The 16,392-nt window shown below is 45.8% G+C and overlaps 1 protein-coding gene across 4 annotated transcripts in view; it reads left to right on the forward strand.

Annotated features, from left to right (window-relative positions):
• Positions 1-16,392, forward strand: part of CNOT1 (CCR4-NOT transcription complex subunit 1) — a 161,666-nt gene that overhangs the window by 45,442 nt on the left and 99,832 nt on the right. For all 4 annotated transcript variants that reach the window (XM_070953113.1, XM_070953115.1, XM_070953114.1 and 1 more), the window contains exons 4-7: positions 2,546-2,644; positions 4,901-4,969; positions 5,676-5,730; positions 14,730-14,933. In XM_070953113.1, the coding sequence (XP_070809214.1) occupies positions 2,546-2,644; positions 4,901-4,969; positions 5,676-5,730; positions 14,730-14,933 (427 nt within the window). The remainder of the gene's footprint in view (positions 1-2,545; positions 2,645-4,900; positions 4,970-5,675; positions 5,731-14,729; positions 14,934-16,392) is intronic.

Consider the following 16,392-nt stretch of genomic DNA (forward strand, 5'->3'; position numbering starts at 1 on the left):
AATTTATTTGCAAATTATGATGGAAAATAAGTATTTGGTCAATATCAAAAGTTCATCTCAATACTTTGTTATATATCCTTTGTTGGCAATGACAGAGGTCAAACGTTTTCTGTAAGTCTTCACAAGGTTGGCACACCCTGTTGCTGGTATGTTGGCCCATTCCTCCATGCAGATGATCTCTAGAGCAGTGATGTTTTGGGGCTGTCGCTGGACAACACGGACTTTCAATTCCCTCCAAAGGTTTTCTATGGGGTTGAGATCTGGAGACTGGCTAGGCCACTCCAGGATCTTGAAATGCTTCTTATGAAGCCACCCGGGCGGTATGTTTGGGATCATTGTCATGCTGAAAGACCCAGCCACGTTTCATCTTCAATGCCCTTGCTGATGGAAGGAGGTTTGCACTCAAAATCTCACCATACATGGCCCCATTCATTCTTTCCTGTACACGGATCAGTGTCCTGGTCCCTTTGCAGAGAAACAGCCCCAAAGCATGATGTTGCCACCCCCATGCTTCACAGTAGGTATGGTGTTCTTTGGATGCAACTCAGCATTCTCTCTCCTCCAAACACGACGAGTTGTGTTTCTACCAAACAGTTCTATTTTGGTTTCATCTGACCATATGACATTCTCCCAATCCTCTTCTGGATCATCCAAATGCTCTCTAGCAAACTTCAGACGGGCCCGGACATGTACTGGCTTAAGCAGGGGGACACGTCTGGCACTGAAGGATCTGAATCCCTGGCAGCGTAATGTGTTACTGATGGTAGCCTTTGTTACGTTGGTCCCAGCTCTCTACAGGTCATTCACTAAGTCCCCCCGTGTGGTTCTGGTATTTTTGCTCACCGTTCTTGTGATCATTTTGACCCCACAGGGTGAGATCTTGCGTGGAGCCCCAGATCGAGGGAGATTATCAGTGGTCTTGTACGTCTTCCATTTTCTAATTATTGCTCCCACAATTGATTTCTTCACGCCAAGCTGCTTGCCTATTGCAGATTCAGTCTTCCCAGCCTGGTGCAGGTCTACAATTTTGTTTCTGGTGTCCTTCGACAGCTGTTTGGTCTTCGCCATAGTGGAGTTTGGAGTGTGACTGTTTGAGGTTGTGGACAGATGTCTTTTATACTGATAACAAGTTCAAACAGGTGCCATTAATACAAGTAATGAGTGGAGGACAGAGGAGCCTCTTAAAGAAGTTGTTACAGGTCTGTGAGAGCCAGAAATCTTGCTTGTTTGAAGGTGACCAAGTACTTATTTTCCATCATAATTTGCAAATAAATTATTTCCAAATCAGACAATGTGATTGTCTGGATTTGTTTTCTCATTTTGTCTCCCATAGTTGAGGTCTACCTATGATCACAATTACAGGCCTCTCTCATCTTTTTAAGTGGGAGAACTTACACAATTGGTGGCTGACTAAATACTTTTTTGCCCCACTGTACCTTGGCCAGGTCAGCCATTGCTAAGCTGTGTATCAATCCTGTTGTGTTTTGCTTAACAACCACTTGGCTTTACAAGGGAAGTTCCAGTCTTAGTTAGGTCCGTTCACTTTTGACAGAAGTTCCCATCCCAGGACTACCTGTATGTATCTACATACCCAGCCATTTGGAGGAGAATCAAGTGACCCTGAGAGGTTTCAAAGTGGAATTCCTACCAAAAAGGCCTATGTCCTCATTCCTTTATTCTCTGCTTTAGCAAATAGAAAATCATAAAGACTCCTGAAAACTAAAAACAGAGGAGCGTTTTAGACATTGCAACTTCTTAACAAAAATAATAAGTGACATTGTTTTAAATTTTTGCAAATATCTTTAACACCTGGCAAATAATTTTGATTTTGTGGACCCCTGAGAGGGTTTTGTGGGACCCCCTAGGGATCCTCTTGTTCTAAGGGCATATTTTAATCTAACAGTTCTTTTTGTCTTAAGGCAACTTTTTACCAGTTTTGTTTTTGTATAAAATACTTATTCATATACCTTGGGTACCATTCTCTTTAAGTACATATCATGATAATATATTACAGTATACGTGTAATAACATATGAATTATATCTATGTTCTCATCTTTGAGAAAGATAACCAAGCAAACTGTTAGCTATCTAGTCTCTTCCACAATATTCCTTCCATAAGAGCCTGAAGACCTGGCTCTGCCAATTGGCCTGGGGACCCTAGGGAGGAGGACCACACTGGAGTTGGCTACTAGTTTGATAACAAATCTCACCTTCCCTCTCATTCCCCCATTTTTCATTCTCATATCACTGTATTCTCAGTGTTCTCTTTTTCACTGTTTATTGTATCATTCTGTTTCTTTGCTACTGTCATCTTTACATTTCTTGTCATTTCTGTTTTTATTGTTGTAACCTGCCTAGAATAGTCCTACTCTAGGCAAGCTTACAGCAAGTTGGCAGTAAATCAGTTTAACAAATAAATAAATATAAAAAGTATTTCTTATACATTCAGTGGTTAAAAGTAGTAGCCATATGAATTATATTTTATAATTACATTGTCAGGTGCAGAGAAAACACCTTTTACATAACCATCTCTTTTCTTTCCAGACTCAGTTTCTGATCCAGGAGTGTGCATCATTGATTACAAAGCCAAACTTCATTTCAACACTGTCCTATGCTATTGAAAATCCATTGCATTATCAAAAGGTTTGTATAAACAAGTCATAATTTGTTGCACTGTTCAACCAGTGTTGCATATTTTATGATTGCAAACATGATTTTTAGCCCTTCAAGAATGTTTGAAGATTGTGAGATATTGAAACCTTAATTTGTGCATATCAGACTCTAGCAGCAATGAATTGAAGTATAAAAATTAAACAAATATAAAAATGTAGCTAGAGAAGCAACTTTAAAACAGATTACAAGAGATGCTCCCATCTTAAGAGTGGTATGCCACAGTGGTCTCTCTGTGCAATATCAACTTAATAGGTAGACTGTAAGCTAAAAATGATTTTAGTTAATCAGCCAAGTATAGTAGTAGTAGCCAAAGTATTTAGCTATAGTAGCAACTTTTCTGACTAGCACATTTTATGTGTTAGTTAGAAGACATAAGATTTTTGTGTGCTGCAACTCTCTTCATCAGATGTAAAAAGTAGTTAGATTGATATGGGATTTATATTGGAGTTGGTGAGAAGAAGGGAGGAAAAAAATTCAGCCAACCCCAGAAAATTGTAACAGACACAGTGTTTTTTAGCATATTACAGGTGTTGATTGATAAATTATTTCTTATCCATCTCACACATAATCTGTATCTGCATAACCGGCTTGCTTTTCCCTTCCATTCCCTCCACCTCATCCAGTCTAAATCTTAGCTCAGTCCAGTTGTTCTGTGTATCTAAGCTCATGGAAACCCAAGGCTTTTAATAAAATCTGTTAGTTAGAAATGTTAATCAACAATGAGGTTACAGAGACTTGATTGGATGAAATACGAAGGAGAATAATTTATAACTGAGATATTCTTGATAAATGTGAGCTTTATTTCTCAGTAGGGTTTGCTCAGCGTCCTTCTATAAATCTTGAATAACTGGGCGGGGGAGCAATCTGAAAACCTGCAGTATCCCACGATTAAATCATGAGTATAATTGTGTTTCTTCTCTGTGAAGAGGGAAATAAGTCAGCAAAATGTTGGGTGGTGTTTTCTGATTCAGTCTTGATTTTCCATGGGTTATTGCCAGTTTTGTTATAGTGGTTAAAGCACTAGTTTAGAAACAGAGATGGTGAGTTCTAGTCCCCCTTGGGACAAAACCAACTGGATGACCTTGGACCAGTCATTCTGCTTCAGTCCTAAGAAGCTGGCAATGGCAAATCACTTCCCCAAAATTTTTCTGGTAAAGCTGCAGGACCAGGAGTCAATATTGACCTGAAAACATGCGTGCGCACGCACAAAATTTAAAAGTCATAAACTCATAGTTTTCAGTCGCAGAAGTACTGAGATCATTTATTTATTTATTTAGTCATTCATTCTCTCATCTAAGTGGGTGGTTTACAATGGCGGTTGACATTCTGTGATCTCAGTGGCTGGACTTTATCATCTTAATAAGATCAAAAATATTAGGCATTTACAAAAGTTGTATAGTAAAACAATGTAAAATGTAAAATTTAATAAATATTGAGTAGGAGTTTTGATAAAATTTCAAACTCCTATTGTGATTGTCAGAGCTACGTTATAAGCATACTCGGCATGCAGAGTTAAGGTGCATCACAAGAAAAGAAACCCTGTAGTTCCAGTAGTTCTGTTCCTTCCAAAAACTGATAATGAACTTCAATTTTTAAAATATAGATACTGTACTCCTCACTTGTTTAGTGACCGTTCGAAGTTGCAATGGCAGTGAAAAAAGTGACTTAGGATTGGTTTTCACACTTACAACTGTTGCAGCATTTGCAAGGTCACATGATCAAAATTCAGGCACTTGGCAACTGGCATGCATTATGACACTATCTCGAAGACATGGGATCATAATATGGCTTCCAACAAGCAAAGCCAGTGGAGGAAGTCAGATTCGCATATTCACTTCACAACCGCCTTGCTTAGCAACAGAAATCTTGTGTTGCAGTGTGGTGGTAGTTTGGAACTACCTCTGAAGCATTGATCAAATATTGCCCAGTAGAAATGAGCATCCGCTTTTTGAAATGCAGGTGTGCTGTTTGATAAAAGGAGATTGTTGATAACGAGTTTTTCAAATCTAGATGCTTATAGTGGTAAAACCAAGAAGATTATGTTGACTTGGGGAAATGCTGGAACTTATGGAAAAAATGTGGCTTCTTGAATCTGAATTATACTGAGAATCCTGTTTTTGTCTTCAGTGTTGTTTAGAGGTTCGATATTGGGCTGCTTTTTTCTTTTCATAATTTTTGTCTCTTTCCTTCTATTAAAATTGTGTACACCATTCTTTTTTCTTTCAGAGTCTTAAGCCATCACCCCATCTATTCACCCAGCTGAGCAAAGTGATCAAATTAAGCAAAGTTCAAGAGGTGGGCTTACTGTTCTATTCTTATGCGCTCAGCATCTTGGGGTTGTGTGTATGTGTGGGGCAGCATCCACATCTTGATGGAATCATAGAAATGCCCCAGCTAGTATGCTTCTCTTAGCTTTGAGAAATAAGTAGGAGACAATCACCAGCAGATCCTTCACTTTTACCCTCTACTTCCTGACTGGCTGTAATATTTGTTGTTATTGTACTTCAAAATGCCAGGAGCATCACCAGCATAATCTTGATCCGCTGGATGGATGGTGGGATCTATTGGGCATATTGGGGAGGGCTGCAAAAGTGGGGCATAGAGCATCAGTATTCAGTCTTGGGGTTTCCCTTTGATCTGTCTGGTTGCCAACCCCAGTTTATCATTAGTGGGACGGAAGGCTCTTGCTCAATGCAGGAATTCAAATCAAAGTGTCCCAAGCAGAAGACATGCAGTAATGGGAGTTCATCCCCTTTCTGTTTCCACTGTCAGATTGTTCTTACGATTCAGGATTTTTCCAAAACTTAATTGGAATCTCTCTTTGCAACATTAAACCCATTACTCTATGCATTCTGATTTGATACAGAATTGCCCATGTTTCTCTTCTGTGTTAAATTATTTCAGGAATTTTAGTAGTGCTATCATTCTTAAGAGTAAGCATACCCAGGTTTGATGGTACTGAATTATAATAAAATAACTTTTAATTTCTCTTTATTAATAGGTTATTTTTGGTCTTGCTTTGTTGAACTCTTTCAATCCTGATCTACAAGTTTTTGGTAAGATAAATAATAACTGGGTAGGAAGCTTCTTCCTGAATTTTTTAACATAATGGTTTTGTTTGCACAACATTCCAGTACTTAGCCATTATTGTAGTTCACCATTTTTATATTCACATAATATAGAGAACACACTAAACCACAAAAATAATTAAATCTAACCCTAACATGTTATGTATATACAACCACAGGATATTTGTCAATGCCATTTTATCCTTGTATCTGTAGGAAGCGAAATGTGGAATTTTAGAAATCTGTACTGATACAGTGTTTCTCCGAAAACACAACCCACCCTAATAATAAGCCCAATCCTAATTTTTTGGGGGTGGGTCTAATATTACCCCTACCCCAAAAATAAGCCCGAAGGAATGGGCATAGCCAGCACAAGTGGCAGCACGGGTGCGGGGGACAACTGTCCAGTTGCAGATGCAGCCTGCTGGCCACTTGGGGCAGCACAAATACTGCTTTTGCCCTTCTCATTTCTTTCTGAGTGCAGCATTTCTGCTTGTTGGGCTGCTTCCCCAAAGCTGGCAGCTCCACGGCTTTCCTTTTTCCCTATTTTTGGGAGGCTTGCGGGAGGCTTGCATGGCAGCACCAGCATGGGTTAGGCAGACAATCCAGATGCCCCATGCTGGTGTTTGTTCAGTGCAGCTGCAGGCAAGCCAAGAGACAGTGGGACAAAGGGGCCGATGCATTGGGATCGCCTCTACCTCCCCCATGCATCTGCCTCCATCTGCTGCTGTGCCACCACACAAGCCTCCCATGAGGAAAAAGCAAAGCGGCTGGCTGCAGAGCTGCCGGCTTCAGGAAGTGGCCCAACAGGCAGAAGCACCGTGCCCAGAAAGAGATGGGCAGAAGTCATTCTGCACTGAAGCAGAGGCATTCCAAGCCTTCAGCGTATCCCAGGATCCTGGGATACGCTGAAGGCTCGGAGTGGAGCCATTTTCACAAAAGGCAGGAAAATGGGGAAAGGGATTTTCCTGCCTGTAATCCATTCCCCAAGCTCAGTACAGACTAAGGCAGGGGTGGGCAATTGTGGCTCTTTTACAACCTGTGGACTTCAACTCCCAGAATTCCTGAGATAGCTGTCTCAGGAATTCTGGGAGTTGAAGTCCACAGGTTGTAAAAGAGCCACAATTGCCCACCCCTGGACTAAGGGAAGGATGGAATGAGCCTTGATGGCGCAGCAGACTAAAGCACTGTTAAGTAACACCAGCTGCCTGCAATTACTGCAAGTTCAAATCTCACCAGGCTCAAGGTTGACTCAGCCTTCCATCCTTTCGAGGTAGGTAAAATGAGGAACCGGTTTGTGGGGGTAATAAGCTGACTTTGTATAAAAAAGAACACCGCTGGGGAGGTGGGGGCGAAAGCCCTACTAAGCAGGTATAAACAAAAGTATGAAGGCTATTGCTTAACGCATTGTAAGCCGCCCTCAGTCTCCGGAAAAGGGCAGCATATAAATCGAACCAATAAATAAATAAATAAATGGTAGGCAGGAAAATTCCCCTCCCCATTTTCCTACCATTCGCAAAAAAGGCTCCATTCTGAACCTTCAGTGTATCCTAGGACCCTGCAAGGCTTGTAGCATTGCGCATGCGAGCAGCAACATTGCCATGAGGTTCATCACATCGGCATAGCCTCTTCGAGCAGGACCCTACAAGAATTGCTGTGCCGTTCAATGGTGGGATTCAAATTTTTTTACTACCGGTTCTGAGAGTGTGGCTTGGTGGGAATGGCTGGTTGGGCATGTGATTGGGTGGGCATGGCCAACTCGACATCACTCATGTCAAGGAACCCCTCCCCTGGCCCCTCCCCTCCCAGTCACTTCCTGTCCCGGCCTCAACATATCTATAGTTCTGTAAAAATGTTGTTCACCTTTTTTTACCTTTATTATCTGCATCTACATACTATAGATGTACTTTCATGGACCACTGAAAGGAGGAAATGGCTCACATGCTTTGCCCAAGAGTGTGATAGGCAGGTCACAAAACAGGCTTTTGAGGAGCTGCCACAAAGAAGGGTGAGGCAATATATTTTCCAAAGACGCAGAAAGCATAACAAGAAGCAATAGATGGAAACTGAACAAAGAGAGAAGCAACCTAAAACTAAGGAGAAACTTCCTGACAGTGAGAACAATTAACCAGTTGTCAGCCTCAGCTGACACCAGTGGAATTACTTGTCTCCAGATGTTCTGGGTGCTCTTATCACTGGAAATTTTTAAGAAAAGACTGGATAGCTATTTCTCTTAAATGGTTTAGGTTAGGGTCCCCCGCAAAGTCCCTTCTAAGTGTTATTCTGTTATTCTGACACATTTCCCAGGCCCTCCACTCAGATTTTGGCATCCTCAGTTTTCCTGCCTGACTCTGTTATTCCATTATTCCTGAGCTAAATAGCTAAGACCCTCATTGGGGCCCTATCTCTTTTGCTCCAGAGTAGTGAGTTAAAGAGCTGCCTCTAGACATTCATTTTAATAAAATTTTTAGAAACTTGCAGTTGAAAGTCCATCTCTCCTTATCCTGAAGACCCAATTTCATTTGGAATTTAATCCTAAAATGATTGCCCTTTTAGCATTTCTCTTGATACTTCTCCAAAATGCATTCCCAAGAAGCCACATCTCTCCCTTCCCCCCCCCCCCCCCACACACACAATTTAAGCAAATTCCCTTGTTTTGGAGACTTTAGAATAAGAAGATACCTTGGGGGGTCTTGTAGTTCAACCTTCTGCTCAAGGAGCCTGGTTTAGCTCAACAGACAGAAGCCCTGTAATTTAACACCAGCTGTCTGCAATTAAAGTAAGATCGAATCTCGCCAGGCTCAAGGTTGACTCAGCCTTCCATCCTTTCTAAGGTAGGTAAATTGAGGACCCAGTTTGTGGGGGCAATAAACTGACTTTGTATAAATATACAAAAGTATAAAGGCTATTGCTTAACGCACTGTAAGCCGCCCTGAGTCTCCGGAGAAGGGCGGCATATAAATCAAATATTAAAAATATTATTATTAAGGCAGAAGACCTCATATATAGTTCACAGACATCCCGGCTTTGGCTGCAAGAACTGCAGACAGCCTTCCTCACCACACACTTCCTCCTCCCGCTGCACCATGCAAAGCGGGAGGCCCGAGAGAAAGTGTCCCAGACAGCCCTTCATGACAGAGCCCTTCCCGGGGAGCAAAGCAAGACTTACTGATGGTGAGTTCCAGAGTGGCGGCAGTAGTGGCGGCGGAAGGAGAGTTCCAGAATGGCGACAGCAGCACTCCGGGAGGGCATCCCTCGGGGCCCTGGGAAAGCATTTGGCGCAGCACAGCGAATTTAGCAGCCACGAGCTGCGCTTCCCTCTAAGTCTTATCCAGAAAGGGCTGCGAGCAGCAGAGGGAAACAGGTACCTCTCTCTGCACAGCGCTTTCCGGATGAGACTTAGAGGAAAGCGCAGCTCATGGCTGCTGAATTTTGCTGTGCTGTGCCAAATGCTTTCCCAGCAAGAACAGCGAAGGAGAGAACGCTAACCCAGAGAACACATGGAGCCGCTTCATGTGCTCTCCGCTGGCTGTTTCTCTCCTTCGCTGTTTTTGCTGGGAAAGTTCTTTGTGCAGCACAGCGAAATTCACTTTCCTCTAATCCGGAAAGAGCTGCGGGCGGCAGAGGGAAACAGGTGCTTCTCTCTGCACAGCACTTTCCAGATGACACTTAGAGGAAAGCGTGGCTCGTGGCTGCTAAATTTCGCTGTGCTGAGCCAAACAGTTTCCCAGCAAGAGCAGCAAAGGAGAGATCTGACCCAGAGAACACATGGAGCCACATGTGCTCTCCGAGTCAGCAGCTGTTTCTCTCCTTCTCTCCCTCACGGCCCTGGGAAGCACACAGAGAAATTTACTTTAGCAACCAGGAGTTGCCGCTTTGGGTCCTCCTGCAACTCCCACTCCTATCCGGAAAATGCTGTGGGCGGCAGAGAGAAACAGGTTCCCTCTGCCTCCCACAACACTTTCCCGATGGGAGTGAAGTCAGACCCAAAACGAAACTTCGCTGTGCTGCAAGTGCAGTGGTGGAGAGAAGCAGCACCTGACCTGGAGACCACATGGAGAGCTCATTCCACATGTTCTCCAGTGACCTGTTTTCTCTCCCCTGTTGCTTTTGTTGTGAAGGCATCTTGTGCAGCACAGCGAAATTTAGCTTTGGGTCCGACTTCACTCCCATCAGGAAAGTGCTGCGGGCAGCAGAGAGAAGCACCAAGCACCTGTTTCTCTCTGCCATCCACAGCGTTTTCCGGATGGGAGTGGGAGTTACAGGAGGACCCAAAGCGGCAACTCCAGGTTGCGAAAGTAAATTTCTCCAGCAAAAGCAGCAGGGTCGCCAGAGAACATGTGGAGCGGCTCCATGTGCTCTCTGGGTCAGCGGCTGCTTCTCTCCGCCACAGTGCTTTTGGGATGGTTCGGTAAGGTAAGTTCCAAATCGCTTCAGCCCACCTGTGCCCGTGCTGTCCCCCCCCCCCATGGCCGTTCAGCCAAGCACAGCAGGCCACAGGCCGGGTAAATTACTTCAGGGGCGGGGAGGAACACTGAAGCCAGGGCAGGGTTCTCTAGGTGAGCGTGGGCAGCGGGCCTGGCCACAGGGTGTCGGGGACCGCGGGGAAGGCAAGGAAGCATGGCGGGGCTGCGGGCTGTGTAGAAGAGAGTAGGGGAAGTCAGGCGGGGACGATGGGGGGGTAGCTAGCTAGGCCGCAGGTGGCAAAGCCAACTAGGCGAGCTCCGGGGGGGGGGCTAGTGCAACTCGCAGGCTGTTGGGGTGCAACAGGCATGCACCACGTGGGAAGGCAGCGTAGGCAGGCAACTTAGAGCAGAGACAGTGTGCATGCGCAAGCGAGGATCCACACACAGTGAGGAGTGACGGGGCATGGCGGGGCAAACAGCGACCGGGCCGGGGCATGGCGGGGCTAACCAAAGTGGCAGTTGAACTCCCCAACCTTCTGGTTGTGGGAGATTTCAATCTGCCATCGATCGGCGAGACATCTGAGGCAGTTCGGGAGTTCATGGCCTCCATGACGGCCATGGACCTGACTCAGGTGGTTCAGGGCCCAACGCATAGGGGAGGGCACACACTTGACCTGGTTTTTCTCTCTGGGCAGTGGATAAATGGCAGGGGTGGGGGGGAATTTTCCGTTGCCCCCCCGTCATGGACCGATCATTCCCTCCTTAGACTGGACTTTCAACCCTCCAACCCTCGCCGCTGGGAGGCGGAACCAGTAAAATGGTTCCACCCCAGGCGCCTGATGGACCCTGAGAGGTTCCTGACGGAGCTTGGGACATTCCCCGCTTCCCAATCTTGTGACTCGGCCGAGGCGCTGGTGGCATCCTGGGAGCGGGTGGCTGCCGACGCCTTGGACCAAATCACACTTTTGCGGCCTCTGACCCACGCAGATCCCGGGTGGCTCCTTGGTTCTCCATGGAGCTCCGGGAAATGAAGCATCGGAAAAGACGCCTAGAGGAGTGTTGGAGGTCCTCCCGGTCTGAATCTGATCAAACACAGTTAAGAACCCATATTAGGTCTTATTTTGTGGCAATGGAAGTGGCGAGGCGAGATCACTTCGCCGCTCTCATTGCATCTGCAGAAAACCGCCCAGCGGCCCTGTTTAGAGTGACTCGCTCGCTCCTTAATCGGGAGCGAGCGAAGATCTCTTACAGGGCAGAGCTGAGGATTTTGTACAGTTTCTGCAAGATAAAATCGCTCAGATCCGGATTGGATTGGACTCTGGGCAGAATCCATCCAGGAGACTGGGGTATGTCTTGGGAGTAGTATCTGGGTTGAGTTTGACCCTGTTTCCGTCGAAGTGGACAGGATTGTGGGTAGACTGGGTGCCTCCATGTGTTTGTTGGATCCGTGTCCCTCCTGGCTTGTTTGGGCAGCCCCAGAGGTGACGGGAGACTGGATCCAGGCTATAGTCAACTCTTCTTTGAGGGAGGGGGTCTTCCCCGCCTCTCTTGAGGAGGAGGTGGTTCGACCCTCTCGAGAAGCCTGCCCTGGATCCAGACTCACTTAATAACTATCAGCCCATCTCCAACCTTCGCTTTATAGCGAAGGTTGTTGGGACCGTGGTGGCGCAACAGCTCCCACAGTTCCTGGAGGAAACGGAGTACCTTGACCCGTACCAGTCGGGGTTCCGGCGTGGGCACAGCACAGAAACGGCATTGGTCGCTCTGGCAGGCCCTGGATGGAGGTTGTTCCTCCATCCTGGTCCTACTTGACCTCTCAGCAGCTTTCGATACCATCGACCATGGTATCTTACTGCAGCGACTTGGGGGGTTGGGGGTAGGAGGCACTGTCTTACAGTGGTTCTCCTACCTCTCAGGTCGCTCACAGTTTGTATGGGTGGGGGGGGGCAGAGGTCTACCCCGAGGCCCCTAATGTGTGGGGTGCCTCAGGGGTCAATTCTCTCCCCCCCTACTCTTTAACATCTATATGAAGCCTCTGGGTGAGATCATTCGTAGTTTCGGGGTGAGGTATCAATATGCTGATGATACTCAGTTATACATCTCCACCCCGGACCACCCCGGGTATGCCCTTTCCGTGATGTCCTGATGCCTGGAGGCAGTGTGGGCCTGGATGGGTAGAAACAGGCTCAGACTCAAACCCTCCAAGACTGAATGGCTGTGGATGCCGGCACCTCGTGTTCTAGAGGTCCCATCACTTTTGATGGGGGAGAGGGGGGGAAAGGTTCTTGCTCCCGTTGAAAGGGCTCGCAACTTGGGTGTCCTCCTGGATTTCCTGGATGATCTCTGGAAGATCATCTGACGGCCGTGACCAGGGGTGCTTTCGCACAGGTTCGCCTGGTGCGCCAGTTGCGCCCTTTCCTGGACCGAGATGCCCTTTGCACGGTCACTCATGCCCTGGTTACTTCTCGCTTGGATTACTGCAACTCTCTCTACATGGGGCTACCCTTGAGGTGCATCCGAGGCTCCAGCTGGTCCAGAATGCGGCCGCGCAGGTTGTTACGGGAGCTCCCCATTACTCCCGTGTAACACCTCTCCTGCGCGAGCTGCACTGGTTACCAGTGGTCCTCCGGATCCGCTTCAAGGTGCTGGTACTTACCTATAAAGCCCTACATGGCTTAGGTCCAGGGTACTTGCAGGACCATCTCCTGCCCGCCTCCCACCATCTTGTCCACTCACATAAGGCTGCCCTCCTCAGGGTAGGCTGGCGACATCCAGGGGTAGGGCGTTCTCTGTGGGTGCTCCTACCCTCTGGAATGAGTTACCCACCGAGCTCTGGACAGCGCCTGATCTCCGCTCCTTCCGTCAAGGCCTAAAGACTTGGCTATGTCAACAAATGGGCTGAGTTCTGATTCTGGGGTTTTATTACTTATTATTTTGATTTTAATTGGTTTTAATTAGATTCTTCTTTTATCATTGCATATTTTTAGCTTCTGTTCGCCACCCTGAGTCCTTTGGGAGAAGGGCGGCATATAAATATGTGTTAAATAAATAAATAAATAACCAGAGGTGGTATTTACCGGTTAGGTGAACCAATCCAAATTTCAGCTACCAGTTCACCTGAACTGGTCCGAACTGGCTGAATACCACCTCTGGTGCCATTGCTTGCGTGAGCGGCAGCATCGCCATGAGTTTGGACACACTGGTGTAGTCGCTCATGGCAGGATGCCAGCTGCATCAATGTGATGAAGCTCATGGAGGTGCTGCCATTCATGTGAGCAGCGCCACAACAAGTCTTGCAGGGTCCTGCTCCAAGAGGCTGCACCAGTATGACAAACCTCAAGGCGTTGCCGCCGCTCCTGCACACGTCTCACTCGAGTTGCAAACAGCCCGGGGATTTTTGCGGCCTTTATGTGCCTGGGATGCCTGCAGGATCCCTGGCTTCTGAGCCTGGCGAGGCCCAGTGTGTTCTTCTCCCTGGCGGCGATGGTGTGTCCACGGCACGTCCAGCTCACCGAGTCTGGCCTGCACCTCAAAAAAAGTAAGACTTCGGAAATAAGCCCAAGTGTTTATTTTCAAGTCTAAAAGAAAATAAGACTCGGTCTTATTTTCTGAGAAACATGTAGCTGAGCAACATCTGTAGCTCAGATGCTGATTTGCACAAAAAAAATCTCTTCCTCAAGGCTTGCTGAGATACAAGATTAATAGGAAAGTACTTAGTAGCTGACTATTCCTATGCATATCCTGTTTTATCTCTAGTATGCGTTTCTATAATAATATAATGTCTGTACTGGTAGTCCTCAGCTAACAAAGGCAATTGAAACTGGACATAAAGCATGAGGTTATGTGATGATGCTTAGTAATGCTAATTGGCTGTTGCCATCATTAACCAAATTATTGTGGGTTATTGAGCGAGGAGTTCACATGATTGCCACTTGTGATCTCTTGTTAGTATCCCCATTGATTTTGCTTGTCAGAAGCCAATGAAGAAGGTTGCGCATGTGACTGGCATGGGACACTGTAATGGCCAGATATCTGAGGACCAGTGTGGTTGTTAACCAAGGACCCCCTGTATCATTTACTAGAAGGCAGTTTTAGGGATAGTCCCAAAGCCATTGACTAGCATGCTAACAATTTCTTCCCCCCTTTTGATAGGATACCACTTTGAACTTAATGTCTAAACAAAATTCCAAACTTCAGACAATGTTGTGTTTTAGGCAGGGTCATACTGAGTGATTCTGTGATATGGAGCTCTTTTGTGAGATAACCTAAACAATGCACATGTGTTCCTTTTAAATCACAAGAAAAAACATTTGTGCTTATTCCTAAAGCAACCTAAACTTTTCCTCTTTTAAATGGGAATTTTAAATTTGGTTTTAAATTATTGGGGTTTTAAAATGGTTCAGCCAAATTTATTTAATTTGTTTTATCTCTATTTTAAATTTTGTATTTATATGTTTTATTTTATGGCTGTTCACCGCCCTGAGTCCTTCGGAAGTAGGGCGGTATACAAATTTAATAAAATGAAATGAAATGAAAATGAAACTGTTAATTGCTGTCTATTTGTCTTTTTTTTCTTTCAAGCTGCTCAGTTTATTAAACAGAAGCTTCCTGATCTTCTGCGCTCATATATTGACGCAGACGTCAGTAGCAATCAAGAAGGTGGCTTCCAAGATATTGCAATAGAAGTCTTGCACCTCCTTCTTTCCCATCTTCTTTTTGGGCAGAAGGGAGCCTTTGGGGTTGGACAGGAACAAATTGAGGCTTTTCTCAAAACATTGCGCAGAGGTAAGTTATGCCAGTCATGTGTCTTTTTGAAGCCCACTTCTAAAGAGCCTTGCAGGAAGTACCGTATTTTTCAGAGTATAAGACACACTTTTTTCCCTCCTAAAAGAGGCTGAAAATTTGGGTGCGTCTTATGCTCCGAATGTAACCCTGCCCACCCACTGGTCCCCACCTTCAGCCTCCACGCGTCCTCTTCCTGGCTGTTTGCCACCGACAATGGCTTGTGTGTTTGGGCTCCACACGTCGCATTTTCAGCCTCCAAATGCTCTATTTGAGAGCCCTTCAAGGCTGTGGGGATCGCCAAACATGCGGTGCGCAAAATGGCTACTGGAACAGCTGCTGCCTTCTCTTACCCCTTCCACGTTTTACCTGCTTTAGTCACTGGAGCTCCCTCCCAACGATCAGCTGTGCTTTTGAAGCTGTTTTTTAGCCCCAACCAGCCCCAACCTCAAAACCAGCCAGCAAACTAATGTGCTGAAGCTGACCAGGCTAAGGACTAGCCAGATGAATACCTGATAGGCAGATTTTTTTTTTCCTATTTTCCTCCCCCAAAATTAAGGTGCATCTTAAACTCCGAAAAATACGGTAAATTAAGTGGAGTTCTCTGGGCTATTCATCCCTGAGATGGCATGATTGCATTTGTTGATGACCTCAGCTGGGGATAGGGGAAGCAGTGGGTCCATGTTGATCTGTATTGATATCTCAGTGGCTTCTGATACAGTCACGTTGTCAGCTCTACAAGATAGACGAGATGAAGAAAGAAATAGCATGTAGGTATAAAGCTTTTTTAAAAAAATAAAACAGCTATGATAATAGAACCTTGCACATCTCAATGTGCCTCCCTTTTTTAATATTCCTATGAATTGGTGGGTTATGGCGGCCCCTCTAAGTTGTTTGCATAAATCACTGTGTCCTGGGATGAAGCCTTATTTAACTGATCACTTCCTTGGGAGTGGATCTTCTCTCAGTCCTTCAAGGCCATCCTCTATCTCACCACAGTATTCTTCTGGACTGGATCTGGGATTAGGAGTGGGAGACACAAGGCTGTGGTAGTTTTCCTTTTTCCAGGGTTAGCTCATTGGGGGAGGGGGGGGCTTTGTCTACAGACTATGAGGCACCAGGTGGAGGAGAACAGGCCAGTCTGACCCTGACTGGTTGTGGGTTTTGAGGCCTCCAAGTCCAGAGACTTTCCATCTTTAGCTCTGAATGGGATTGCCCTCCCCCAGACAGCAGGTGCACAAATGTGAGTCTTCTGGGACTTATGGCTCCTATTCCAAAAGCAGTGGTCCAGGAAAGCCTTTGCACAGGTTGTGTCCATTTTTGTATGAGGGGGGCTACTCAAAAATAAATACAGCCACATTTCACTTGGATTACTATAATCTGTATGGCAAGGGTCTCCAACCTTGGCAATTTTACAACTTGTGGACTTCAACTCCCAGAATTCCTCAGCTACCATGGTTAG

The sequence above is a fragment of the Pituophis catenifer genome, unplaced genomic scaffold (genome assembly GCF_029215685.1).
Source record: "Pituophis catenifer annectens isolate HBS135680 unplaced genomic scaffold, rPitCat1.0.hap2 SCAF_13, whole genome shotgun sequence".
NCBI lineage: Eukaryota > Metazoa > Chordata > Lepidosauria > Squamata > Colubridae > Pituophis > Pituophis catenifer.